The sequence below is a fragment of the Harpia harpyja genome, chromosome 7 (assembly GCF_026419915.1).
Source record: "Harpia harpyja isolate bHarHar1 chromosome 7, bHarHar1 primary haplotype, whole genome shotgun sequence".
NCBI lineage: Eukaryota > Metazoa > Chordata > Aves > Accipitriformes > Accipitridae > Harpia > Harpia harpyja.
In genome coordinates, this window is record NC_068946.1 from 4,135,111 (window position 1) to 4,160,598 (window position 25,488).

Sequence of the window (25,488 nt, forward strand, 5' to 3'; positions counted from 1 at the left end):
CCCTTCTTACTTGCAGCAGGACTGAGTCCAGCTGCGTTCCCGGATCACAGTAGCTACACAGCAGGTGGCATGTCTGTACTCTGGCCCGTGCACCAGCTCTCCCAGCGTTGTACAATCCTGCACATGTGGACAGCTTTATCTGGTAAATTCATACTTACTACCATCTAGGCAGTGTTGTCCCAGGTGCCACTTCCCTCTGCGTTTACCTGATGTGACCTGAAAAATGAGAAGCTGCAAAGGATGCTTCCAGTCTCCCTTTCCAGAAAATCTAATTTGAAATAAAAAAAAGACTGAAGCAACGGCAGAAGTAACTCAAGTCTGTTGCTATGCAAAACTTCTGTGGAAAGCTGCTGTGTGTGCTGTATCTGCAACACCTTTGTTGTTCGGCTGCAGGCTGGTATTATCTGTGCCAGCCACATGTCTCCAGAAACTACTCCAGGCACTGTAACAACTTCTGCAAAGTCATTGGGCTTGACAGGGATCCTCACTCGTATCATCCTGTCCATTCCCCCGTGCTTGTCACTGCGAGGGTATCTTCACAGCACCAGTTTAAGTGTGTTCTTGGAAAAAGTGACTCACCAAGACTTAAGGCAGAGAAGGCACTTCCATTTTACCCAAGGTGCATTTGGGACTAAGCCCAGCAAATAGACACTAGTAGAGATGAAGTGCTTTGTTGTTACATCTTTGTTACCATGCAACTCCCACTGATGAGACCTAAGGGCAGGGGAGAGGGAAATAACATCTTCAGCCTCATAACATCTATTGTTACGGTGGCAAAGGGGCCACAGAGATGTTCTCACAGTTGCAACCGTTCCTAGTAGTCTGTCACAGCATCCTTGTGGGGGCTGTCCCTTTGCACTTCCCCTTCTCACCATGCACTTGGAAACAAAGGTTGAAGGTTTAGCTAGCACGCAGCTGAACCTCTCACTCATGCATAGTCAAAAGGAAGATTCAAAGCAAGTGAAAACAGGGCCCCGAACAGCAGCATTTGGCAATGGGAGACATTCAGAATGCCCCGTTGTCCACACCAACTGTCAGTCACTTTCCCAAAAAGCAAACTACTTAGAAAGAAAGGAAAAAAAAAAAAAAAAAAAAAGCTTTGAGAATATTCAACATTTATTAAAAGTGCAATAAAAATAAACAGTTCTCCTGTCCCTGTGACAAGGGACCAGAAAGACCAGCCAGGAAATACAGCCAAGGTATGTCATTGTGCTTTTGTTCAACCCCTTCTGCTCAACGCTTGGAGCCGGCAACTCCAGGCACTAATACCCCAACCACGCAGCAAGTCCATCCAGTTCCAGAGACCTAGGAGGACTTCAAGACCAGCCCCACGCGGGCTCTGGAGGTTCAGGCACTGGCACAGAGCACACCTTCAGGCACTGATGAATCCTGCAGGAAGGGGTTCTTTGGCAGGCCTTAGGGCTGGAAGAGCAGGGAGCACTGGCAGTCACAAGTCGAGACTTAAATCAACAGAGCTGGAATACTCCACTCGGTGACACGCTCATCTTCATGGCACTGGTCAAGTCACAAACGCTCCTACAACACCCCTAACTCAGCAGACACAACACTTGCCTTGTCATATAGTTGCGGGGGGGGGGGGGAAATAAAGAGGTCATGCTGCAAGGTAATGGCAGAGCTGCATCAAGCTCGGAGGGGCCCAGCTCAAAAAGTTCAGCTCAGATTAGTATCCTAGGCTGTTACTCACTAGGGGTGGCTAAAAGCACAGCGCACAGTGAAAGCCGCTTTCCTAGGCTTCAGCACCCATCAGCTACGTAGGATTTCACTTAGCTCAACATTCAGACCCACACAGTCAAGGATGGAGATGCTCACCTCTGTCTCTCAATTCTGCTATGAAACCACGTGCAGAGCAGCTAGCAGGCTCTCGGACACACACACACACGCGCATCTGCTGTACTACAGCAGCAGGGATTGCTCGGTGTGCTTTGGCAGGGTTGCGTAGAAATCTAGAACCGGTACAGCCAAAAGGGAGCATGAGAAGAAGAATCAACAGAGCTGCAAATACCTGGGTCCAGGCAGCGCGCTCTATTTCTCACCCTCGCAGGCAGCAAAGTTACTCCAGGATTTAGTCTAAAAACGCTTCTAGCTTAGAAATGATTGACCTAATGAAAACATTAAACTGTACTAACTTTCTACTAACGCCCTAAGTGGGCAACCCTGGGAAAGCTCCTAAGCAAACAGTCATTTCTGTTCCTTTTAACAATTTGTGTGTAAAAAATAAGAATCTTAAATTAAAAAAAAAACCAAAAACAAAACCAAAAACTGAGCCTTGATGCCCTAATGAATGTCCAGAGGCACTTCCACATAAATATCAACCTACTGATAACAAGGGAGAATGGAAGAAGATCCTTCTCGTGAATAAGTTAGGTCAAGGCATGTTCTTAGGCGCAGACTCTGCTTGCTTCTTACAGTCAGCTTCTTACTTCCTCGCTGAATCCAAGGTGCTTAGGGAAGGCAAGGTGGGCAAAAAAAGTTGTCCGCAATCGCAGAACTTGGAAAGGATGGACGTAAACACTGTAAATCCTGCATTCCAAAACAAGAAGGAAGAAGGGTGGCTTGGTTTATAACTGGGAGAAAAGTGCATCGATAAGGTTACAGAGCTGAGACACTCCCAGCGTGGGAAGTCTCTCCTACTTGTTTGCATACATAGCACAGTCTTGTTCTCGGAGTCTGACAGCTTCCTGACGTTAACGGGCCAAAAAGCAGATCTCCCCCCCTCACTGGTAGCGTCGTAAATACGTTTCCCTCTTGAGATCTCATTACCCCGTTTCCCCCCTCAGCAGCTGGCCACAGCCACATCTTTAGGCTCCGTCCAATTTCGTCAGAGCATAGCTGCCTTCCCTGATGCAGGCAGGGCCACAGAGATCTGCATAAGCTGAGCTGAAGAGGAGCTGGGTGAAATGCAATGTCAACAGCCTGTGGTGACACTCTCAGTTAATCAAGGGAAGCATTCCTACCTGTGCAGCCTCCGTACAGCTCACCTCCGGCTCTTTTATCGCCCTGTATTACTCATCCCTGAAACCTTTGGGCTTTTGATGTTAAGGTTCTCGTAGACGGAAGCTGACTCGTCATCAACCCTATCGAGAAACAAAGCCTTGTTATTAACAGCCTCACTGCTCTGGATCTTTTCCCAGAGGAAGGTGGCCAGTGGGAACTGGGTAATAGCCCAGCCGAGCTCCCTTTTTCCCTCCCCAGCCTTGTAGGTAGGATGACATCGGGTTACCCCCTGTTCTCTCTCCCTGTTTTCTCTCCCTCTGGCTGGGCCACCCTTCCTACGGTCAAATACAGTTTGGGGATGGAGCCTTGAACCTTTCCCCACACGTCAGCCTTTCATGGATGCAAAGTTTCTGCAGGATCAGTGGATAGAGTTCCTGGTATTTCCTACTCTTACTTTCTCTACATACCCAATGTCTCTGGATTTTCCAAAATCTAATGGAAGGAGAGGGCTGCTCCAAAGACCAGATCCAAGTACCTCTAAAGCAGGTCTGACACCCAAAGCTGAACTCATGGGAGCTCTCTGGAGCTACGTAGTCTCTCTACCAGCCACGCAGAGCTCACCTTGCTCGGCTCAGTCCCACACGGTCCTCCCCCCCCCCATTTATTCAGAGCTGCAATTTCAAACAGGACACAAATGTTTCTAGAGTCCAGTGGGGAAGATCCCAACCGGCCAGATCCAGCAGGAGCTGGAAGGTTCGTAATGCCAGCGAAGGATCCAGATTTCCCTTTGGCACTGCCTGAAAGCAAGGTCTTTGCAGTTACTAATGCGTTGCAGGACCGGAGCAGCTCTGCCTGCACCCGCCTGTGGGGTGCCATGGGAGCCAAGCAGGGCTTTTCCCTGCCTCCTGCTCCTCTTTCCTGGCTACCAGGGCAGCAGTTGCCCGAGCCCCATCCCGGAGCACCCCAGCTGCCGACCCCGGCTCTGGCTCTTCCCGCAGAGCCAGCTCCGGGCACGGCACGCTGCCAGGCACAGCAGGCAGGAGCCACCAGCACTCCAGCAGTGGCCAAACGGCCAGAGAAGGATGTGTGACATCTCTTTTTGCCCTCTTCAGTTGGATTTTTCATTCTGCGTGAGCCCAGCAACAGCATTTCTGCCTTCGCTTTAACATCCACTCCTCTGCTCCTGCCTAGTCACCTCTTCTTTCAAAACCGATCCTGCAATTCAAGGTACCCAAAAACTCTGATACTATATAAATGACGTGTGTCCCTACCCCACTCACCTTCAGCTTACAACCCCCTTTCCATCACTCGCTGGTATCCCATTACTTGGGCCGAGAGGGAAAAACATAATTTGGGGGTATTTTCTCTCTGCTTATGTAAGGAACTCATGCTACTTAGCACATGCTCCCTCTCCGCATGGGTGTGAATCCACCTCCCTCTGCTCTCTTCCCGTCTTCCTTCAGATTTTGCTGTAAAAGTCCCTCAGTGGCAGTGGCACAGTTCCAGTCTCTAGCTGATTCTCCAGAGCCATTCTCCATAGCCAAGGATATGGGGCTCTACTCGCTAAAGGCTAGGATTTATTTCTTCCTCTCCTTTCCAAAAGCGTAGCACACAAGCAAAGTGGGCTGCTACCACCACTGCTGACAGTGTGGTGGCATCACCTATTTCTTTTTAGCCATTCCCATACGATAGCCAGCAACCGGTCAGGTTTCAGGTATGGGAGAGGCAGGCTGGCAAAGGATAAATACTGGGGCCTTTGCTCAAGCTGTTCCCTCTACTGCTGCAGAAGTTCTTAGCCCTGGCAGAGAGATGTTCAGCTTACGCAGACTGGGTCCGTGGCGAAGGGGGCTGCCCTTTGGCTCTGCCTTTTTCCATAGGAGCGTAGCCGATATTCAAGTAGTCTCGCTCTTTCCTTTTATTCCTCTGAAAGAGAAAGCAAAGGCAATAAAATCCCACTCAATGCAGATACAGAAGCAAGCCTTACAAGATCCTGTATGCCAGCAGGGGAGCACTGGGCGTGGGTTTATTTCCACGCGTTCAGGGCAGTATTTGAGTTCCAGGGAGAAGGGAGGAGTGGAAGTGGTGTTTGGTGTGGGCCAAGTTCTGCCCTTCCTTTTCCAACCAAGCCGAACGGGACTCACCTGTTCTTCTTCCAACCTCTTCTGCTCCGCCTCAATGTACTGCTGAACAGCCATGTAAACAAACTTGTACTGCGCCTCTGTCTGCACCATGCCTGAACGTTGCCTGCGTACCATCTGGATAGTTTTGGGGATGTCAATATCGCAGTCCAAACCTGCTCAAGAGCGAGAAGGTGAGGTTTAGGGAGCGGGAATTAGGTTGAAAAATTATTTTCGTAAGACAGCTTTGAAAGCTTTCAGTATCTCGCTGCGCACAGTCTCAGCAAAGCCCCAGAATATTGTGAAAGGATTTGGTGCATCTCTGTGCCTAGGAGATCTTTTTTTTTTTTTTTTTCTTTTTTCTTTTTTATTCCTGCAAGAGCACCTTGGACTGAGAATGGCTGAGGCAGGGCTGACTTGCCTGGAGCCAGGGGACGGGAGGGGAATTAGGTCTGCTCTGCGGCAACTTCCTATAGATCCAGACTTACCACCCTTGCATGGTTTATGAAATAGATGCAACCGTTGCTGAAGAGGGTCCACCTGCCTCAAGGCTCCCGGACCAGACTCAGAGATACCACGGAGAATTCCACAACAGCTCTAGAATTTCAGGTAAGGGTGACAGTCCTTCTACACAGAAGAGTCTGGGGGATTAATTTCTAAAAGGACTACTGGAGTTATACCCTTACTGAACCTGTTTCACCCCAGCCTCAATAAAAGAGGGTTGTCCAGGAGACCTTGAAATCCTGGCCCCACTGATGCCAGCGAGAAGAATGTCAGGTGCTGTGCTGCTGAAAACATCTCCCTTACTAGAGGGCTGCCTATGTGCACACCCATTCGGAGAAGGTTCACATTTCATTACGTTAGAGCTCCGCTTTTTGGCCCACAGAGAAATGGGGAACTGGGCACAGTACAAAAGCCCTTCTCACCCTGCATTCAGGCTAAGCCTATGCCCACTGTTTCCCGGACGAGTCAAACCCACTGCTTGGAGATCACGTACCCACTGCTTGCACAAGAGCAGGGTTATCCCATAACTGGTCAGAGCAAGGCAAACGGTGAAAACCGTGAGATAGACAGGGAGACATACCTTGCCTATGAATAATATCCACCAGAATATCTATCACTATGATGGTGCCTGTACGTCCTATTCCAGCACTGGAAAGAGAAAAGAAATAATGATTGCAGGAAGAAACATTCCCCAGAGTTAAGTCAGCTCAGCTCCCACACTCATCTGCATGCCTGGTCCATCCTGGGCAGATTTGGCACGGCTGCTATAAGATAAGCTCAGCCAAATGCTGACCCTTAGGAGCTCGGGGTCTAGCAGGCTGCATCAGAGCTACCAACTCCAGATCAGGTCTGCTCTTCCCTGCGCTATCACCAGCGAGGCTCTGGAGGAGGGCTTTATTTTCCCATGTCTATACTTATATCCCAATTGCCCACCATCAGCTCACATGATGACCCAGCTGCAGGCGTAACGAAAAAGAAGGGACGCATTTTTATTACCCACCGCCGCTGCAGTGCCCCGCTGACGGCCCACTGGTTCGTACCTGCAGTGCACTATGATCGGCCCCGTGTCTGGAATGCTTCGCTGTGCCCGATTCACTTGGTCCAGAAAGCTCAGAACCCCTCCTGGTTCATTGGGCACCCCGTGGTCCGGCCAGCTAAAATACTGATAGTGCTTCACCAGTCGCGGGCGCTCGTCCTGCAGGGAGCAGAGACCCACCACCTAGTCAGAAAACTCTTCCTAGTAGGAGGCTTCTATCCTTCCGTTCTTTTTATCAAACCTGGGGCAAAGTGGCCCAGAACTTAAGCAGTGGGACCGTTAAGTAAAAAAAAAAAATAATAAAAAAAAAATTACAGAAAAGTGACATCTCCCTCCCTGGTGGTGCCAGCACCAGCCTGTTCCCAGTACAGTGGGCAGACAGCAGCAGAGGACTCACCCTGTCAGTCCGCAAGATCTCCAGCTCCCGAAGGTAGTAGCCCTGGGCCTCACGCTCGCTCACGTTCCGCACACAGATGCACCCATATTCCTTGGTGCAACTCTTGTCTGGCCAGTAACGGAAGCATTTGTTCTGCAGCGACAGCAGATAGCTGCTCATTAGTTGAGACTGGGGAGCTGGAGGGTGAACCCCTGAACACCTCGCTCAGGGATGCTGCTGCCTTCAAAGGGTGCGTAGCCCCAGCGTAGAGGTTTAAAGGAGAGCCATACACACAGAGAATTTCCTTTGAACTGGGGAAGTACCGGGAAGGGCCATTCCCATACAAAGGACGTGATCCCTAGGGGAATCTCCCTCCTCAGCTAGCCCCAGCCTCAGGTAGGCATTGCTTTGCCAAAGGGATAGTCCTGACACACAGCACCTGACCCCTTGGTCTCGTCATTGCCTAACTCCTGAGCCAAATCTCCATCCCAAGGGGCTACACGGTCTACCTGTACCTGTTCTGTCCTCCAGCCTATCCCCTCTTTGCTATAGCGACTTTGCCAACACAAAAGGCGGCTTGTGAGTAGAGCTATTTTTATCTCATCTCCACACTAGGCTGCTGCAAGCACAGCCTCCCTCTCATTCCCAAGCAAAACTGCTAGTGCCAATGATCATTAGCTCCTCTCTTTACTAGGGAAGGGTGTTCTGCTAAATAGCTCTGCATGGAATCATGGAATTTCACCGTATTCCTTGGCCCTTACCAACCCACTCTTAGTGAAATGCGTACAGGTGGTACGCAGAGAGGTTGTACAATTACTTTTGCCCCTCACACAGCTTGCAATGCGCTGCCCCCCCCAGCTTTCCAGCTTGCTGTAACAAGCACGATGCCTCCTCTCTCTCTCTCTGCCACCTGCAGCTCCCCAGAGCCTTGAAGCATATGAGGGACACCCCATTAATATTTATGGCGCTAGGGAGACAGGCTGTGCAGAGCAAAGTGGTATGTTTCTGTCACGAAGAAGAGCTAAAGCAACATTACAAGACGGAGGAGAAATGAAATGAAAGCTAGCCAGAGACAACTTAACTAAACACTATTAGTACTAGCAGCCGGTAACTTTCAGGCTTGGGGAAAGCACCCTACTAGTGCTCACCCTGCCTCGCTCCACCTCCTTGGTGGTCATGACAATGACGTGACTGTTCTCTTGGTAGACCATGGCCCAGAAGTCATTCACTGTTGTCTGCAGGCAGCCCTGGGTGGCTATGTAGATCTTGCAGTGCTCAGAGCTCCTTCCATCTTCAGGGATGCTCTGAGGAGCAAAGGAGAGGGGGGAAAAAAAAAAAAAAGCCAACGATGCTGGAGTGAGGAATTGAGAATTGCTTTAGTGCACCTTTAGCAGCAAAGTCAGCACACCCTGCCATGCCGGATTTCTGAGCTAGCTGATTTTGCTCTCTTCTTCAGACCTGCAGACATGAACCGCTCTCATCACCAGCTTCAACAGTCGCCAGCAAAATGGTCTGCCTGCCTCCAGGGACCTTTATGCTGCTGTAACGCACATTACTGCGCAACAGGCTCTTGCCAGCAGGCAGCTGCAGAAGTTGCAGGTGGACGTGGCTGGAACGAAGCCACCTTGAAGGTTTCCCAAAGGCTGGTGCTTAAGTGCCAGAGCAGCATTGCTGGAAATACAGCTTCGAGCAGCTCTTAGCTTACAGATGACAATTATAATTTGACCTCAGAGATAATGTTCAATGACAGAGAGTCTGGGTCAGTCCCCTTAGACTTCCTGAACAGGTAAGGAAAGGAGGGGATCGAGATAAACTGTTAGGTAGGGGAAAATAGGACATGGTGGAATGATGAGGTCTCTTGGGATACAGTAGAAAAATCCAGTGTTTGGCCTGGACCCAGTGAAAGATACTGGTCCTGCCAGGCCATGCCCTCAAGACTTACACCATTACTGCCCTTACCCACCAGAAACATAGCACTGGGCTGAGGACAGCCTCCACACGGTGTCTTCCCTTTCCCAAGTACCTTGATATAGTTGGCATTGATGTAGTCCGACCCGGGCACGCTCTCATCGACGTCTCGGAGTGCCACCCGCGTGGTATCAACTGAAGGAGAAGAGAGTCCAGAATGAACACGGGAGCACGGATAGGCTTTGCTGCAGGGCAGTCACAGTGGCTCCCAGCAAGGGCTCCCACAAGGCTCTTACTATGAAGTCACATGGGTAACTACTGCAAAAAAAGGTGTAAAACGCTCTCCTAATGACACTTAGCAGTACTCCACAGTACCCGGGTCACAGTTGTGTTGCCAGTCTAGTAACTTGGATGGACATTAGCGAAACACAGTGTTGCTACAGACTAACCTGAGCTCAGGTTTTCCAGTATTTCCTTTGGAGGCTCTAGCTCTGGCTCCATATGATTTCTGAACTACAATTGAGCTCTGAAGCGTATTTGGGCTCCCAGCACAGAGGAGAGCAATTTCCCAGCTTCCCATGCACAAGGGAAGGACCAGGTTAGAAAGGGGATGGAGAACACCACGAGCTAATTGGACCACTCCACTAGGACGGTGTACGCCTCTTTCCAGCTATGATCAAAAAAGCTCTGCAGGGTTAGCTAGCCCCAGAGAAGGCTGCAGCAATTGTGGTGAAAAAACCCAAACCAGTATTCAGGGTCTTCTTACAGGGAAGGATGTTCTTGTAGCGATTCTTAGCCTTGTTCTCTGGTCGCTGTCCCTCTTTCCTGGGGTAGAGGAGCTTACACTCTTGCTGCTGCAGCATCTGTGGAGCAGAGTACAAAAGAACAAACTGTTCTGGGCAGACAAGGGGAGGCAGAGGCAAAGGAAGGGCTCTTTCAACTAGCTGCTTGGCTTCCTGATGCTGAGAAGAGTAGAGGGAGTGCTGGCAGGAAAGGAAAGGGAGCCAAGAAGCCGTTTGATGAGAGAGTTAATGGGGGGGAGAAGGCACAAATCCCTGCAGGGAACGAAAGGCACGCAGTTCTAGGATGAGGAAGGAGAAACTGCCTCGGACATGAGAAAAAGCAATGAAAGAAAGGACCAGAAAGTAACTCATGGAACACGGAAAACAGGAAAAGGAGAAATGGTGTGGAGAAGAGGTCCTCAGTGCTGGAAAACCATGACACTCCCATGCAAGAATGACATTCTTCACCCACAGGCACAAATGGGACCGAGCACAGACAGGAGCATCCTGTACCTCAAACTCTTCCCAGAACCCTTGCTTGGCCTTCTCGCTGTGATCTGCCATTTTGTTCAGCTCCTTCACTCTGTTTTCAATGTTAGCTGCATTGATGCGTGTGGCGTTGAATGGCTGAAAGACAGATGAAGACAGACTAGAAATCACTTTCAGTAACAGAAAGACAGGTAACTTTCCCCTTGAAAAAAACCAGTTCCCGAATCCCTGGGAGTATTGGCAGGAGTTGGGTCCATTCCCAAGGCCTTGAGCGCAGGGCCAGGGACCTCTCTGGCAAGTGTGAGCCTGGACAAGCACGACAAGTAGCCAGCAGGGATGCTCTGGGGGCAGGGAGTTCCCAAAGAGCAGGGGCAGATCCGTGCACTCCCCCGGGAGTTTGGGCAAGCCCAGAACCGACAAGTATGTGCTAGAGCAGCTATTACCTGCTTCAGATGAACCACAGCTCCGGATTTCTCCACCATGGGGTTCTTCTTATAGTGCTCCACCAGGTCTGTGAGCGTGTCGAACCTCTCTCCTCCCCCCACGTCATACTTCCCATCTGGCTGCAGGGGAAAAATGACAAAACCACGGTGAGACTCGCAGGCGCAGCTCCCAGCTGGGTCACCCACCCAGCGGGTTGAGCGGGGACGGTACGTTTCTCCGTGTTTCCCACCTGGTAGTGGATCATCACGTGGGTCACGTGCGGTTTTCTGTCCCCGGTCTCCATCTTATCCTCGTTCGTCAGCACCGACAATACAAAGTCTCCTGGTTTGCTCTGGCTCTCTCGCACCAGAAAGCTACCTGGTTTCCCTTTCTCTGTCAGAAGCTTCTCTGCCTCCTTGCCGGTGAGGTGCCCATGGTACCACCTAAGGAGTGGGAACGGAGAGAGCAAGGTCAGCTCAGAAACGTACAGAGCATTGCCTTTAGACAAGAGCTACGCTCACTGCTGGGGATGGTGTTCACGGGAAACCCATTTCTAGGCTCCCAGTCTGACTGCTCTCCCTGCTGGCATGACACCGGCCTGAGTTATTTTTAGAAACAGTCCCCAGTGACTTTCCTCCGACGCTTTGCAATGTCACATCAATACCTTAGCCTGAGGCTGGAAGCATCAGGACTTTGCTCAATCCTCCCGCCAAACGTGAAATGGCATCAGTGTATTAAACTGCCACGTGATGCACGACAAGCACTGTCATCTAGGGATAGGGCTCTGACGAAGCTATAAGAAACACGATTCTGGCAGTTCTTACTTGAAGGTGGCTACGTTTTCCTTTAATATGGAAGAAAACGAACGCTTGGAGTCAGCAGGCTGTAGTCGGACGGTATCAGACCCAAGCATGGACAACACCGACCAGGAACAAGATGCTTTGACACAGTTTGGGAAAGATTTTCAAAAGGGTCCTCCTAGCTGTAATTACTGCTGCTCCCCTCCCAGGTCACTAACCTCAGCTCAGGTCTGGCCGAGGGAGAACAGAAGCACCCTACACGCTCGCCTGGAGTGGCAAAACCGGGTTCCCCACTGTGCCCAGGACGCTTCTCCCCCTCCAGCCCTGCCCGCGGCCGCGTCTCTGACCAGCGGTGATTACAACGTGCAAAGGTTTGTGCTCAGCCTTTCCCGAGCCTCGCTGCGTGGGCATGAGTTGCTCCACCTCTCCGCCTGTGTACACCTTGCACGCACATGCCCCTGTTTCTCCATCTAATCTCTCGTAAGCCTTTCTCTTGGTCTGCTGACATACTTACACTTGCAGTCCCAGCGAAACGCAGGCTGTCTTTGAACCGGCCCAGTCAGAAGCCTGTTAGCAGCCTTGCCACAAGGCCTTGGGGTTAAGAACAAAATAATCTGCCCGTTCCTGGGCACGGTCTCTGCAGCAAAAACGGCAGCACTCCTGCCCTAGCTCCGTGCTCCGGCTAGGCAGCTCACCTGGTCTTTGCTGCACAACAGCTCAGCAAGGCAGCATGTCTCACCTACCCACACAGCAGCTATTCAGGGCAGGCACGCCTCACGGGTTAGCACTCTGCCACAGCCTTCCATAAAGACAAATAACAGCTTGGAGCGAAGCAGAGTTTCTTTTTGCCTCGGAGCCTTCAAGCCCCACACTCCATCAATACTCAGCAGTGGCTCTGGGCAGATGCCACAGGTCCCACTTTGAAGACGCTGGCTCCTGGCCTGCCAGCCAAGCTGCCAGGAATTCAGAGAGGCTCAAAATAACCTTCCAGGGGCGATGCAATGGCATCACGTCACATCTCAGCAACTTTGTCCCGGAGGACGAAGTTTATAGAAGAGCAGTCAGTGATGCTGGGCCTTTCAAGTCCCGACTCAGCACGCTGCAAAGGCAGCCTTTTCAAGCCTGACTCGGAAGACCTCTAAAGAGCAAAAGTCCTTCCCAGAGGCTTGGGAAGGCATTAGGATCGTAGGGCTGCACGAGTCGTACTGCTGCAGAGGGCAGAATGACCAACCTCTGGTGAAGTACCTCGGTGCCTGCTTACAACACTGCTGCTATTCAAGCCCAGGTCTTGGAAACACTGCTACCCTGACGCATCCCGCTATATTCTGACACCATCGTCATTTCGTATATTTAGAGGACTGGGACCCTTTTCCCTCCCTTCTCCCTGATGCCACCAGATGTGTGGTCTGGAGCAGAAACCTTTCTGGAGCTTCCTTGCCAAGCCAGACTTTCCTTGGCAGGAGAAGAGGGGGAAACCCAGCTGAAGGGGGTTTCCACTTTTCCAGAGCTTCTGCTAATGCGAGCAGCTGCCCGGCTGCTTTTCACACTGCGATCTGGAACGAGCAAAGAAACCACCCTGGCAACAAGGGAGCACATGAGCTGGAGGGACTTCCCAGCGCCCGGGCCCATTCGGCTCACATGACGGCGTGGAGGGGAGTGCTTCTGCTCCATTTCAGGAACTGAGACTGGTCACAGCTTCGCCTTACCCCGGCTGCTAAAGTTAGAGTAGTTAGGGGCTTGCTTCGGCATCGCCAGCCGCCTGACTAGGTGTTCCCCTTTCCAACCCACCGTGTCAGCTGCTGCATATGGCACTGGGGAAACTGAGGGGGAGGAAAAGGGAAAAAAGGGGTCACTGGAGCGTCACGGACCAAGGGAAGGAAAGAAGGTCACTAATCGGCTGGCAGAAACATCCTGAAGTAGCCCGAGGCAAGCCACTTCTCGCAGCAAGTCAGCCATCCCCATCCCTGCAAAGGCAACAGTGGGTTGCTACTAGGATGAATAGTGGTTACAGACGGAGATGGGATGGGGAAGACTTTTTACTGGGCATTTCTACCCAGTGTTCTGCAGGCAGGCAAGTCACTTGCAGGTGTTTGGTTTCTTTTAAAACCAAAGCTGAGTGCCTCCTAGGATACACCTGCAGGAGCCCTTGCGGATGGACTCATACTGCTCATGTTGGACAGGGCTCTGAGCAACCCGATCTAGCTGAAGATGTCCCCGCTCATCGCACGGGGAGGAGGGGGGTGGACTAGATGACCTTTAAAGGTCCCTTCCAACCCAAACTATTCTATGATTCTACGATTCTATGTTCCCAGTTGCCTAAAAGCTGGAGAAAGCTTATTAGCACACACTGACACTGAGCAAGTACCAGCTTCTGGGCCTTGCTAATGTTACCTAGCCAGCTTCTGGTCACGTCGGCACGCAGAGCAGCTAGGGAACCATATCCCAGAGATGTGCAGCTTTTGGGTCACGAAAGCTAAGTCGCACCCAAACATACTCTATTTTGGGCTCCTTTCCAAACCCAGGCCGGGTGCAACAGTCCGGCCTGAGCCATCTGGGAAGATAGCATCACCATCACCAGGAAAGGCTTTTAGAGAGCGTGGCTTACCTCTCCGAGGTGGGGTCCTGGCAGTTGAGAGGGTACTTCAGCTCGATGACATTGCTGTTCTTCTCCCGCAGCAGCCCTTGCTGCTCGGTGTAGTACTGCACCAGCTCTGCCAGCGTGGCGAACTTCTCGCCGCCGTACAGGTCATAGTAATCCCCCGTGTTCTGGATCTTAATGTGCGTCACCTCATCGTTTCTTCTGAGGAAGGAAGGCAAACGAGCATGAGAGAATGGAAACCCAGCACCGGCTTTCAGAGTCCAGATGCCTCCTGACCACCACCCGCCCCTGTAAGCTGCACCATGCGCTCTCCGTTCGCTCAGGTGCCGCTCACGCTGGCCACGCTCCTACAGTAGGGGAAGGGATGGATGCTCCTTGGCCAAGGTTACCCGGCCAAGAACCGACTGTACCTCGCACGCTCCCTGCCCGCTTTGCTTCCCAGACCCACCTCACACAGAGGAGGTGAATAATTCCTCCTCTGCCATCGCTTCCACTTCCTACACTACTTGCCCTCTCGGCTGGATGAGACTCTCACCTCACTCTGATTTACAGCGAACAGTTTTCTATGCACGGGGGTATTCGCTATCATCTAATTCGTTTAAAAAAACAGGGGAAAAAAAATATCACCCAAACCAATACATTGCTCAATATTTGCAAACCCTATAAACCGTAGCGCAAGGGTTAATGCTTTCCCCTCTCCAGTGGTGCCCTCCAGGCTCAAGGGAATATGGCTGGGTGCCTTTATCAGCCTGTTCTAAGAGCCCCCTTAACCCAGCAAAGCCCAGTCTCCTTCCTCAGAAGGCCACACTAACCTCTGAGAGGTAGGTTAATTGCATTTTAAATGCACTTAGCAGCAGCCCTCCTGAGCCGGGGAGACATGGCTGGAAGCCCATTGCTTGATGGACGAGCTGGGTCAGAGAGAGATTCGTAAATCTGGCAAATTTCTCCTTCTTTACCGTGCTGAGCTGCTCCCAGCCTCTCTCAATTTGTTGCCAAAGCAACCATGACAGTGAGATGCGGGAGACTCAAGGTGGTATAAGCAGCATACCAGGTCAGACAGAAAAGCCACTTCCCGGAGTGGGGAATTAGAAAAGCTACAGTGGTCTGTGCACGAGGTTAAATGGAAGGAAGAACTGGACCACGGCAGGGGCTGTGGGGCTCCCAGTAGTGGTATTGCCCCCCTTTCTGCTATCTTTCTGCAGCAGGGTACAGCCCCCGTAGCAATGCAGTGAAAGACCAGATACCTGGATGGTATCGGATATCTCGCCCCAGCTCCACAAAATCATCTCCTGTTTAGTTTTCCTGGGCTGCAGGTACTGTCTACCTCAGAGTCTGGACTCTTTATTTCAGAGAGAGGTTAAGATCTGGCCCTCGAATGCAAGCGGTGGCAAAAGGCTCCGTCTGCCTTAGGGGATTCTGGCAGGGGGGCAGAACACAGCCCGGCTGTGTCAGCTGGATGTGCGCACCAGGGTGTGTGCTAGCCTCATTTCACCGCGCTTGTCACTCGCTAAGGGTCCCGGTATCACGTTAAGTCCGCACGGGGCTTGCGGTGGTGTCATTTTATTTGGATACCTTTGTGCAAATCCCTCTAGTCTAGACAAGCGCTTGGAGCAGCACCAAGGTGGCCGAGTTCTCCTCCGGCAGAGGGGATCCAGCTGCTTTTCCATCCTGCTTTGCACATGCAAGACGGATGCCTGGCTTCTCAGGGAAGGTAAGAAACAACCTCTTCCCTCGTATCTCCTCTTGAATACCACACTGAACTATACACTGCAAGGTCTAATGAAAGTCCACCGGGGAGGACTCTGCTGACTTTGCAATAACTCACTCTCCCCAAAGGCCTGACAGCAGAGGACATCGAATTCCACGAGCGCGGTGCTGTGTATCTGCAGGACTGTGGGATGACTGGTGAAGGGCATATGGAACACCGTGAGAAGTACAGCGGCCTCTCCCAGTGATGGGATGGTCACTACCACCCCGGGATGCACTCACGTTGCCCAGGGGCACGGCTGCCTTTACGTAACTACTGCCATGGATTTTCCAATTTCCACATATCTTGGGGATTTTAACAGCCACGACTTTTGGCATGCGAGGGGCTCGTCATGTGCACAAGCAGATTAAATGCTGACTGTCCAATATGCTGTGCTAGAGTACACAGCAGCAGCTCGGCATCAAGACGATGCCAAGCTGGCACTTGGCAATGAGATCTCTGTGTGCTAAGCCTTGAAGAGCCCACAGAAACATTAACAGCAGTGTGCTAGCACAGCCACTGTGTGCCCCTCCTCCAGACCTGCCCTTATTAGAAGCATGACTTATGATTAGACGGCAACACTCTTAGCCACATTCAAGCCACAGTCACCACGCCATGTGGTTCTCCTTAAAACACTGCCCCGACAGATGGCCATATTGCCATTTACTCCATCCCAGTTGCTAAAGAGGACTTTGTCAATGTAGAATCAGCAGTTCCAGTTTGTGCTCACACAGCCCTTCTTGGATGCTTTGTCTGGCACTGAGGTGATTTCCAGTTAGTGCCAATTCAGTGGCAACAACCAACTGAGTGTGGACAGAGACAGCATCCACAGTATTACCATCATCCCACATTAACAGCAAAACAAAACCAGCAGAAGACTGACAAACAGGCCTGAGGTGAGAAAAATCTGCATCTGGATCCTGCACAGTCACGCTACACCTTCACAACAAGGTCTTGGAGAGAGAACCCGACTGTCTGTAATATAGGAAAGTGGTGAGTGGCAGTCCTGAGTATTTAGAGAGACCCAGTTAACTCTTCCTGGTACATCTGGGAAGTCTAGTTCTGACCTGGCCTGCCACACCAACTCCAGCTGTCCTATGGGCAGAGACTTCAAAGTTTGGCAATATTTGCATCTAGGGTATGAGCAGAACTGGCTCGGTGGAAATGAAAACTGGCTGTGAAATTCAGATCCCAGCCAGCGCTCCGATGACAATGCCTCTTCTCCGAGAGGAGCTGGCACATAAAACGCTTCTGCCATTCATGCCAGCAGCTGGACGTGAAGAGCCTTTGTGCAGCACAGAAGGCAGCAGACGAAACTGTGTTTCTGCCACTTGGCCTGAGGCTCAAAAGCTCCCTTCTTTCCACAGCTCCGTCCCCACATCCCAACCCCAGTGACCTACAAAGGCTCAGTTCACAGACCCACTCCCCACCCCCAAGGCCTTTGAGCACTTCAGGGATGAAAAGCAGCGAGATAATCAACGTCATTTATCCCATGAGCCCTCAAGGTCATGCTAAACACAAAGGGCATTGATCGATTCCCATTTCCTTCCCATTTTCTTCTCTTAAAGCTTGCGTCACCTCTTGCAGCTCCAAACTGGGCAGCAGAACCGGACTGCACAGTAGCAGCATCCATTAGACTGGGCCCTCGACATGCTGGCTGGTGAAATAAAGCACAAAGGAGATGCCCAGAATACTCAGCTGCCCTGTGCTGGAGGGCACGGCTACTTCTGACCAACAGACACACAACTCTCATACAGGGATGCAGCACTGTTTAATAGCAGATGCCAGCTTTTTTGGCAGCTTCAGAGCCAGCACTCGGATAAGCGAGAGTTGCCTCCTTTCCGAGCTAAGCTTCTTTACACTATCATCAGCACAACTCCTTAGCTAGATATCCAGCAGGGTTTCTTGAGCCAAAATATTCCAGCTTGTGAATCTGCGCCCATACTGCAGTGACCACCAGCGCAGATGCAGTCTGCTCTTCTTCGCAACAGAGCACGGTCAATAAGAAGAGGACTCGCAAAAAACCCAAACAGACCCTTTGTTGTCACTGAAGGCAAAAGAACCACTTTAAATGTCAGAAATACCTTTGAGTGTTGCATCCCCAAAAGTCTTTTTTGGTCATGTGGTTTTCCTGCCTGTGTCAGACAGAGAAAGCCTAGAACTTCACAGCATGCTTATATGACCTCTCTGACAAGCTGCAAAAAGCAATCCAAACCCCCCCTAAAGACTCTCTATGGAAAACAACAAGAAGATACTCCCACAGGGTTTAGAAACTTCACTGAATGTTTGCTTTCAACTAAATGAGAGCTTGGGCTGTCAGAGAAAACTCACTATCCACCAATACAGCACAACAGAACCAACTGACATTTGCATGCCATTTCAGAGACACAGCCAAGTGCATTCTAGAGATTAGGTGTGGGTTTCAAATTCTTCATGCCCAATTCCTAGGAAGAAGCAATTCAGCTGCTGCCTGAGCCCTACTGCTCACTTAAGGTGTTAGGAGCTCCAGAAAGCGCACAGGGACCAAGGACGTACAACTACTCAGCGAACTTGCACATCGGCACCGTTTACCTATAGGACATTTATGTTTTTTGCATTCCTGAAGGTGCTTCCCACTCCAGAGAGATCCAGCCTTTTGCCCTGGGAAGAGATGCGAAGCACAGACCATTTGCCAACCATCTGCCATCAAAAGGAGGCTTTCAACACACTCCTCTGCCTTGCCAAACTTGTAAATAGCAGCAAACGAGCACAAATAAGCCATCCGTTAATATTCCATCTCTAACTGAACGATCTGCTTCCAAACGAATTCAAGCCACTCCAGGACAAAAGAAAGACGTTGTCATCAGAGGAGAACATACTTTCTTAAGGGAAGAAGGGTCTTGTGATAAAAGCACTTAGCCAAGATTTGATGATCTGATGTTCAGGACCTTCTCAGAGGCTCTCAAGGTGACTCTGGGCCCGTCATTTGTTTCCCAGCTGTAACATGAAGACAGTGCTTCCCTTAGTTGGCTGCCCTACATTGGAAGAAGCAGAATCAGGCCTACCTCTCACTGAATATTTGTGAGAGGTAGCCCTGGATTACAGGGCCTTAATAGGGCTGGTAGGTGCTATTAAGATGAGACACAAGGACAACTGTTTTAGAAAAGCACCTCTTGCAAGCCTCTTTCCGTTCTTCTCCAGATCCAACTTTCTTCCTGTGCTGCAACTGTATTGTCTGCAGGCAGCAACTCAACCAATTTAACACACCTGCAGTATTGATTTACTCCTTTTCGCAGAGTACCTATTCTATAGGACATAAAATCCTTCTTGATTGCATGTCAAACAGCCAGACTGTATTTGTACATGTTTTGTGTACAAAAAAAAAAAGTCCAGTTACATACAGGAATAATGCTCAATGTAAGTGTTAATCAGGAAACCACTATGGGAGACCGTAGCCCTAACAAGAGTTTGTTACCCAGAAGCACTTTGTACTGTATCCCATGAACGAGGGTAAGATCCATTCCCATAAAACGTGACCCAGTTACCAAACTAACAAGGTCTCTGACGGACGGTTCTTAACCGTCTTGGCATTTCCATTACTGTTGTGGCCACAGGCCAAGCACCACTTAGGCACTTTCAACATGCATTTTCCTTTTGTTCAAGCTATTTACCCAGACCCGGCCAAATCTTTAAGAAGCTGTTCGCTTTCTTCAGAAGCGATTCTAAATACTTGGTCTTCTGAAAACACGCTCTGGCAGATCCAGGCAAGCACTGAAGGCTGGAAACATGGGGCATTTCCTCTGTGGCCTCCCGTAGTTCTCCCCCAAGAGCCCTCACTTTCAAAAGGAGGTCTATTTTGTTAAGAATCACGATTAAAAGTTGGAAGACTCAATATCAAAAGCAAACCCAGTACCAGGTCCTTCTAGGAAATGAGAGGTGACACAGCATACAAGAAAGGCAAGGAATCTTTTTTAAGAGCCACTCATCAGAACTGCAACATGCAAATGAACTCTACTTGCATCCTCCAAAAATCCCCTAACTAGCAGGCTCTGCTCCCACCATCCAGAGCAGCTTCCACAGCTCTCCTGCAAGGCCAGCTCCAGTTCAGAGCCCCTTCCAGGCTCAGAAGCTGAGCTATTCCAGTCCCATTCAGTGCAGGTTTTGTGAGCCACTCTAAAGAAAGCATAAAGCGTTGGAGTGCTGTCATTACCTTTGGCAAACACCCGCAGGAGCCAAACGCTGCAATGAGAAATATCGCCCACGTTAAGTGACCTACCGATACAGAGCTGTCTGATTGCCTGGGTTGAGGCAACACTGAAACACCTGCAGAGAGCAGCGTTGCAGCAACTGCATGGGGCAAAACAAGACAGCTCACATAGAGACGCAGCAGATATTACTACAGCCTTATTCAGAATGAATTCAGAATCTTTGTCACCATTACACTTCAGCTGAAGTTGCCAGACCACCTCCCTCCCTGTTGATGCGCTCCACATATTTGCTGGAGTGCCCAAAGAATAAGATAAGCCAATAAATCCAAATTCAGTATCTAGTACTGACGTACCACCGGCACACCAAATAAAGACTTCTCAGAAACACAGCCCTCTCGGCACTGGACTATAGCAGGTGTGTCTGATCCTCTGCGTGGAACAAGCTCTTGAACTTATCTGCAGAGATGTCCCAAGAAGGAGCGTGTCTCAGAAAAAGAAGGGCTGATGAAAGGAGCCAGGTTTGGCTGATTACAAACTGCCAGAAGTTTGGACTCAGAGCTGAGGATTTTTTGAAGAGATTTTTCTATTAAGACCAGGACAAACATCATCTGTTCGTTAACTGTATCATGGCCTCTCCATGTGGCTTGCCTTTTTCTCTTAAGAGCTGAAAAAACAAAGCCCTGCAAAGACTTCTTGCTGTAATGGTAAAGGCTGAAAGAGTGCACAAAGGTAAAGAAAGAAAGAAAGTGAAAGCAGCCACAGAGTTTCATGGAAACCTTCTCATAACTTCTGCAATATTATTTCCTAGCGTCTCTTCAGGGACACATATCTGGATACACACCAGCACACGGTCACTTGGTGTGTGGTCTGGTCAGCCAAAACTCCATTGCCTGCTTGCTTTTCAGCCCACATCCTCTCTGGAATTAAAAGGAGCTGCATTTCCCCTCACTGGCTTTCAAAAACCCTTGAAGAAGCTGAAAGGGGGTTGAAAGAAGGAGGAAGAGGTTTTGATTGTTTTCCTAAAGGTACTTTCTCCTACTGACACCTCTATCCTAGGTACTCCTTCAAAGATATCTGTATTGTTTCCTTTGAAAACCTTCTATTTCTCAGAAAGGAAAAAAAATATAAAGACCTGTCCAGTTCAGAGATTTAAAAAAAAAAAGAAAAAGAAAAAAGCTCTGTCAGGATACAATTCTAGGTGAGAATAATAACACATTGCTCCATCTGTGTGTGTGTAATGTAACAGGGAAAGGGGAAGAACACAGGGGGAAGACAGCCACCCAAGTTTTCAGCTTTCACAGCACACAAAGCTACTCATTCTGTACTCTATTAGGTGTTGCAGCTCTAATTCCCAAGAGCATTTATGCACATGTTTTGGGGCCATCATGAGTGGGAAAAGAGCATATCACTTAGATGAAGTATAAGCAAATCTAGTCTATCTAACCAGTGACCGTGTCCAAGCAAATTTTCCACATCTGAGACTACACGACAACCCTTGCCTCAAGTCATGGAACAGAGATGGGACGAGCCAGGAAGGAGCAAGGACTTGCAGGTAAAAGTAGTCAATAAAAGAATTCTTTCCTTGTCTTCAGTTCGTGATGCCTCAGAGCTCAACACGTTGCCTCTAAGCTTGTGTGTCATGTTTAATGTGCTTTCCTGGAAACATGGTATGTGTCACAGCTTTGGTTTACTCAGAACTGTGAGAGTTGGTCAGACTTTCCACTGAGTTATAGTCTGTCAGTGGGTTGTGGTGGTATTGTTCAATACTATGATATTAAGGCACGCTGTATTGCTCTGCTCTTAACTTGCATCTTGTTACTGCAGGGCACCGTTCATGCATTAAGGGCATTAATTGGCTTGATCTTATGGCCAAAACGATACTCTTATTAAACATTTACTGCAACACAAAGGTCTCCCTGCAGTAGAAAGCAGTCCAAACCCCCTTGGATAATCCGACACTCCCATCCTCCCCCCTCTCTGCTTTCTGCCACAGAGAAAGCAGAAAGGGGTAAAGAAATAACAGCAACAATAAAACTGCTCTGGGACTCCACAGGCAGCCGTAGCTGTTCCATGGGAGGCCAAGTTTTTATCCACTCGCTTTCAACACGTGCCACAGCTGGAAGAGGGGAGGCAGCGGACCAGCACAGGTGGAAGGCAACAAACCACAACAGCAGAAACACACGTGGCCTTTGGCTGAGGCACAGGGACAGAGCTGAGGGAAGAAAACCATGCAAACTTGTGGACTGACTCCACAGCACGAGGCATGAGTGCAGTAATGCAGGTGTGGGAACTGGCTCTCCCGGCAAAGCAATTTACCCTGGTATTTCAGGGTAATTATACTGCTAGCTGGGTATCTTTCCGCATCAGGACTCTGTTGCACAGCCATAACCTGCATCTGCTTGCACGCTGCCTGGCTAAGCAGGTGCTGTCAGTGCTTCACTTTACAATCAGACAACACCCTGACTCACAAAATTACATGAAAAGAGACACTAAGCTCACATGAAGATAACCCCCCCCGTTTTACACGTATTCCCTTGCCGTCATAGCTTGCTCAAGGCAGCTCTCTGTGACTGAGTTTATTTTCCATTCTAATTAGAAGCACTTCCTGCCTCTCTCATTAACTCACAGCCACTTCTGATTGCAAGATTACTGGGGAGCTAGTGAAGTCAGATCCAAACACTCCCCACCCAGCCAATGCATGGGAAAAGCCGGACTTTTTCCCTTCCGCTGTGTTGCTCCATAGCGTGAGAAGCTGCGGTCGGTCGGAGCCATCTGAGAGGCAAAGGGTCGGACCGCTGGGATGTATTCCCCAGCACAAAAGGAAGCATTCAAAAAAAATAAGGCAGCTGCAAACTCTCCCTTTTGCCAAGCTGAGGAACGACTGCGCTTGGCAGAGAGGAGTGCAGGTTCGAGTCTGGTGACAATTGCAAGGAGGGAAGAAATAAGGCTGAGAAAAGTTTCATCTGAGCCGTTAAGGCAACAAGGAGAGGATGAAGTCTCACCAGAGTGATTTGGCATTGCCATGCTGCTCTGAGCTGCCAGCAGCCCCCGCAGACCCTGGCTGTGGGGGGAGAGGTGCACGGAGAGGGACCGAGGCTCAAACTGTGCTGCTGTTGCTCACATTCTCTTAGATATCATTGCCCTGCCAGGTGGAAATGCTCTGTCCATTCTGTCCTTTGCACAAAGTTTCTCTAAACACGGCGTTGGTCAAAGGATTTAGAAACTCTCTGGAGTTTCCTAAACAAAATGAGGGGTTTTAAATTAAACAGAAGCCGCCACAAAAAAGAGGTCTGTGTTGCAAGTGCCTGGAGAAACCTTTGCTGAGCTATTTCCCTGCGAGGCATCAGCTGGATAGTGCTCACGGAAGGTTCATGCCTTGAACCCACAACCCGCTCCTTTTATCTCAGGGACTCGTTGGGTTAATGTTACTTTTTGCCTCTTCCCTTTAATTCACCTTCAGAGAGTTCTACCCAGTGCATCTGCTCCACCGCATCGTAAGGGGCTACATTCACAAAGACCATCGGCAAAACTGCAGCTTTCCTTTCTGCAATTGCCTTGGTCCCGAAGAACGCAAGAGGACTTTAAAGGTGATGCGCATGATACTGTCTGGGAACACAGCCACTGTGAGGCTGGTCAGCAAGCTTAGTCTCTTATGGAGGTGCTCCTGGGATCCCTTACAGACACAGAAAACAAGTCTCTCTCAAAGGCAGCTACATTAAGTTCCTTTGAAATTGGAGTGAGATAATCCATTCCTGCGGGGAGCGAACATACTTTCTGCAGAAAATAAGTGGGCTTGTTATCTTCCCTCCTCTGGCAACAACGGCTCTGGAAGCACACGCCACAAGCACAGAGGCAACCCTGGCAGGACAGGGGCACGTGCAACCCACGGGCATGAACAAACCGAGGGCGAAGTAGCGTGTGGCTTTTAGCACAGCCTCTGCAGCCATGGGGAGAGTTCAGCCACCCTTTTGCTTCAAGTGGTACCCCAGAGAGGTACCACAGAGCACCTCTCCCCTTGCACATCCATTAATCGGAGCAGGCTGTGCTGGAGGAGCTCAAGACAGCCCCTTCGTCTCCTCGTCCTCTGCTGCCGTCTGCTTACCTGACGGAGAGAGTGAAATCTCCTGGGTTGCTCTTACTGGGTCGAGCCAGAAAGCTGCCATGGACACCCCTGGTCAGGAGCAGCTTCTCTGCCTCAATGCCGCTGATGTTGGGATGAAACCACCTGCAAAGTGCAAAATGTGACACGTGAAACGATAATTAACCTGAGCCTGCCCTGACTGCCTTCCCTGCTGCCCAAGGGGCAGACACTATCTTCCTACCTGCGAGGCAGGCAGAGCCCCGATCCTGTGCAGCAGCTCACCCGCCCTCCTCCCCACCACATCGCAGAAACAGAAACCCCTTCCATTCAGATGTTACCGTGGAAAAAGTCTTCTCGGACATCCATCAAGAGAGGTCTCTTTCCCAAAGGACTTTGTCCCCCTCTTCCTCGGATCAGGCAAAAGCAAGAGCCCTACATGCTTTCTGCAGCACAGACAGGAGATTCCCTCTCTGGAGGAAACCACTGCCTGAGAAAATAGTTTTGACTTTTCTGGCTCCAGGTCTGATCCTGGCCGGCTGCTTCCCACCCAGCACCTACCAGTTGTCGTGTTGCTGGCAAATGAACTGGGACCAAGAAAAGACCTGCATCCCTAAGGGCACTTAAGGCATTTCTTTAAGGGTTTCCCAGCACGCCTCACAACACAAAACCCAGAAAAACCTCCAATATCAAGGGCACTAAACCTCTTGTTCTCCCCAGCAAGAACACAAGCCTCAGGCCGTCGGTCTCTCCCATTTCAAGTTTGTTACGAAGAGGGGATGCTCAGAGCTGGAAAGAGGAAAAGCTTTCCTTTGAGACTCTGTCTGGGAAGGAAAGGCACGCTCTGGTCTGCAATACACTGCGGCAGCGATGAGCCCTTACGCTGTGAGAGGATTTCTTAAGCGCTGGTGCAAACACAACGGCAAGTGCGTGTTCCAGGATCTCCCTCTTTGCCCAGTCCACGGAACATAACAAGTCTGCTCCGGCCTCAGCTAAGGCCAGCTTGGACTCTTCAACTTAACACGAAGCAGCTGCTTTTTAACTCTAATTAGTCATAGCTCAAACTGTGGTGCCACAGCCACCTTTCCCAAGAGCACAAAAGCAAATGTCCCCAACCGCACAACTGCTGTGTCAAAAGCAAAATTCTCCGCATGGGGACCAGTGCATAGCCAGGGAAGCAGCAGCGAAGGAAAAGGCTGCTTTGCACGCTGCTGGCAAGGAACAAACAGTGCAGTTGGTGCACATGTGTAACAGGACATAGTGGAAAAGGGAAAGAGAGACAGCTCACCCTAAGGGGAAAAATGTTTCATCATATTGTGCGCTACTTTAATGTAATCTTTGTATTTTAAGTGTCACCAAACCACCTACTGACCTCACTTCTGATGCTATCAGCCTTGACCAACTTTTCTTGATGGATTTGCAAGAACTGGTGTTTCCCCAGGCTTTAATGTGTACTAAATATGCATACTAGACCGATGATTTCCCAT

The 25,488-nt window shown here is 50.1% G+C and overlaps 1 protein-coding gene across 1 annotated transcript; it reads right to left on the reverse strand.

Annotated features, from left to right (window-relative positions):
- Positions 1-1,098: 1,098 nt before the first annotated feature.
- Positions 1,099-25,084, reverse strand: LOC128144141 (tyrosine-protein phosphatase non-receptor type 11-like). Its single transcript, XM_052792553.1, has 16 exons — positions 24,246-25,084; positions 24,026-24,148; positions 13,996-14,190; positions 10,841-11,033; positions 10,611-10,730; positions 10,192-10,305; positions 9,663-9,759; positions 9,012-9,091; positions 8,137-8,292; positions 7,010-7,141; positions 6,617-6,771; positions 6,157-6,224; positions 5,097-5,248; positions 4,778-4,878; positions 2,976-3,095; positions 1,099-2,541 (listed from the first exon to the last, which is right to left on the reverse strand). Exons 1-15 carry the CDS (start codon positions 24,329-24,331, stop codon positions 3,011-3,013), a joined length of 1,857 nt encoding a protein of 618 aa, XP_052648513.1. The 5' UTR covers positions 24,332-25,084; the 3' UTR covers positions 1,099-2,541; positions 2,976-3,010.
- Between the last annotated feature and the right edge of the window lie 404 nt (positions 25,085-25,488).

Excerpts from the sequence above, each read along its gene's own strand:
- LOC128144141 (XM_052792553.1), bottom strand. The coding sequence starts at position 24,331 with ATGGAAGGGGTTTCTGTTTCTGCGATGTGGTGGGGAGGAGGGCGGGTG. Across the intron at positions 10,306-10,610 it reads CTGTGGTTCATCTGAAGCAG|CCATTCAACGCCACACGCAT; the intron begins GTAATAGCTGCT and ends TCTGTCTTTCAG. Across the intron at positions 8,293-9,011 it reads TCAATGCCAACTATATCAAG|AGCATCCCTGAAGATGGAAG; the intron begins GTACTTGGGAAA and ends TTTGCTCCTCAG.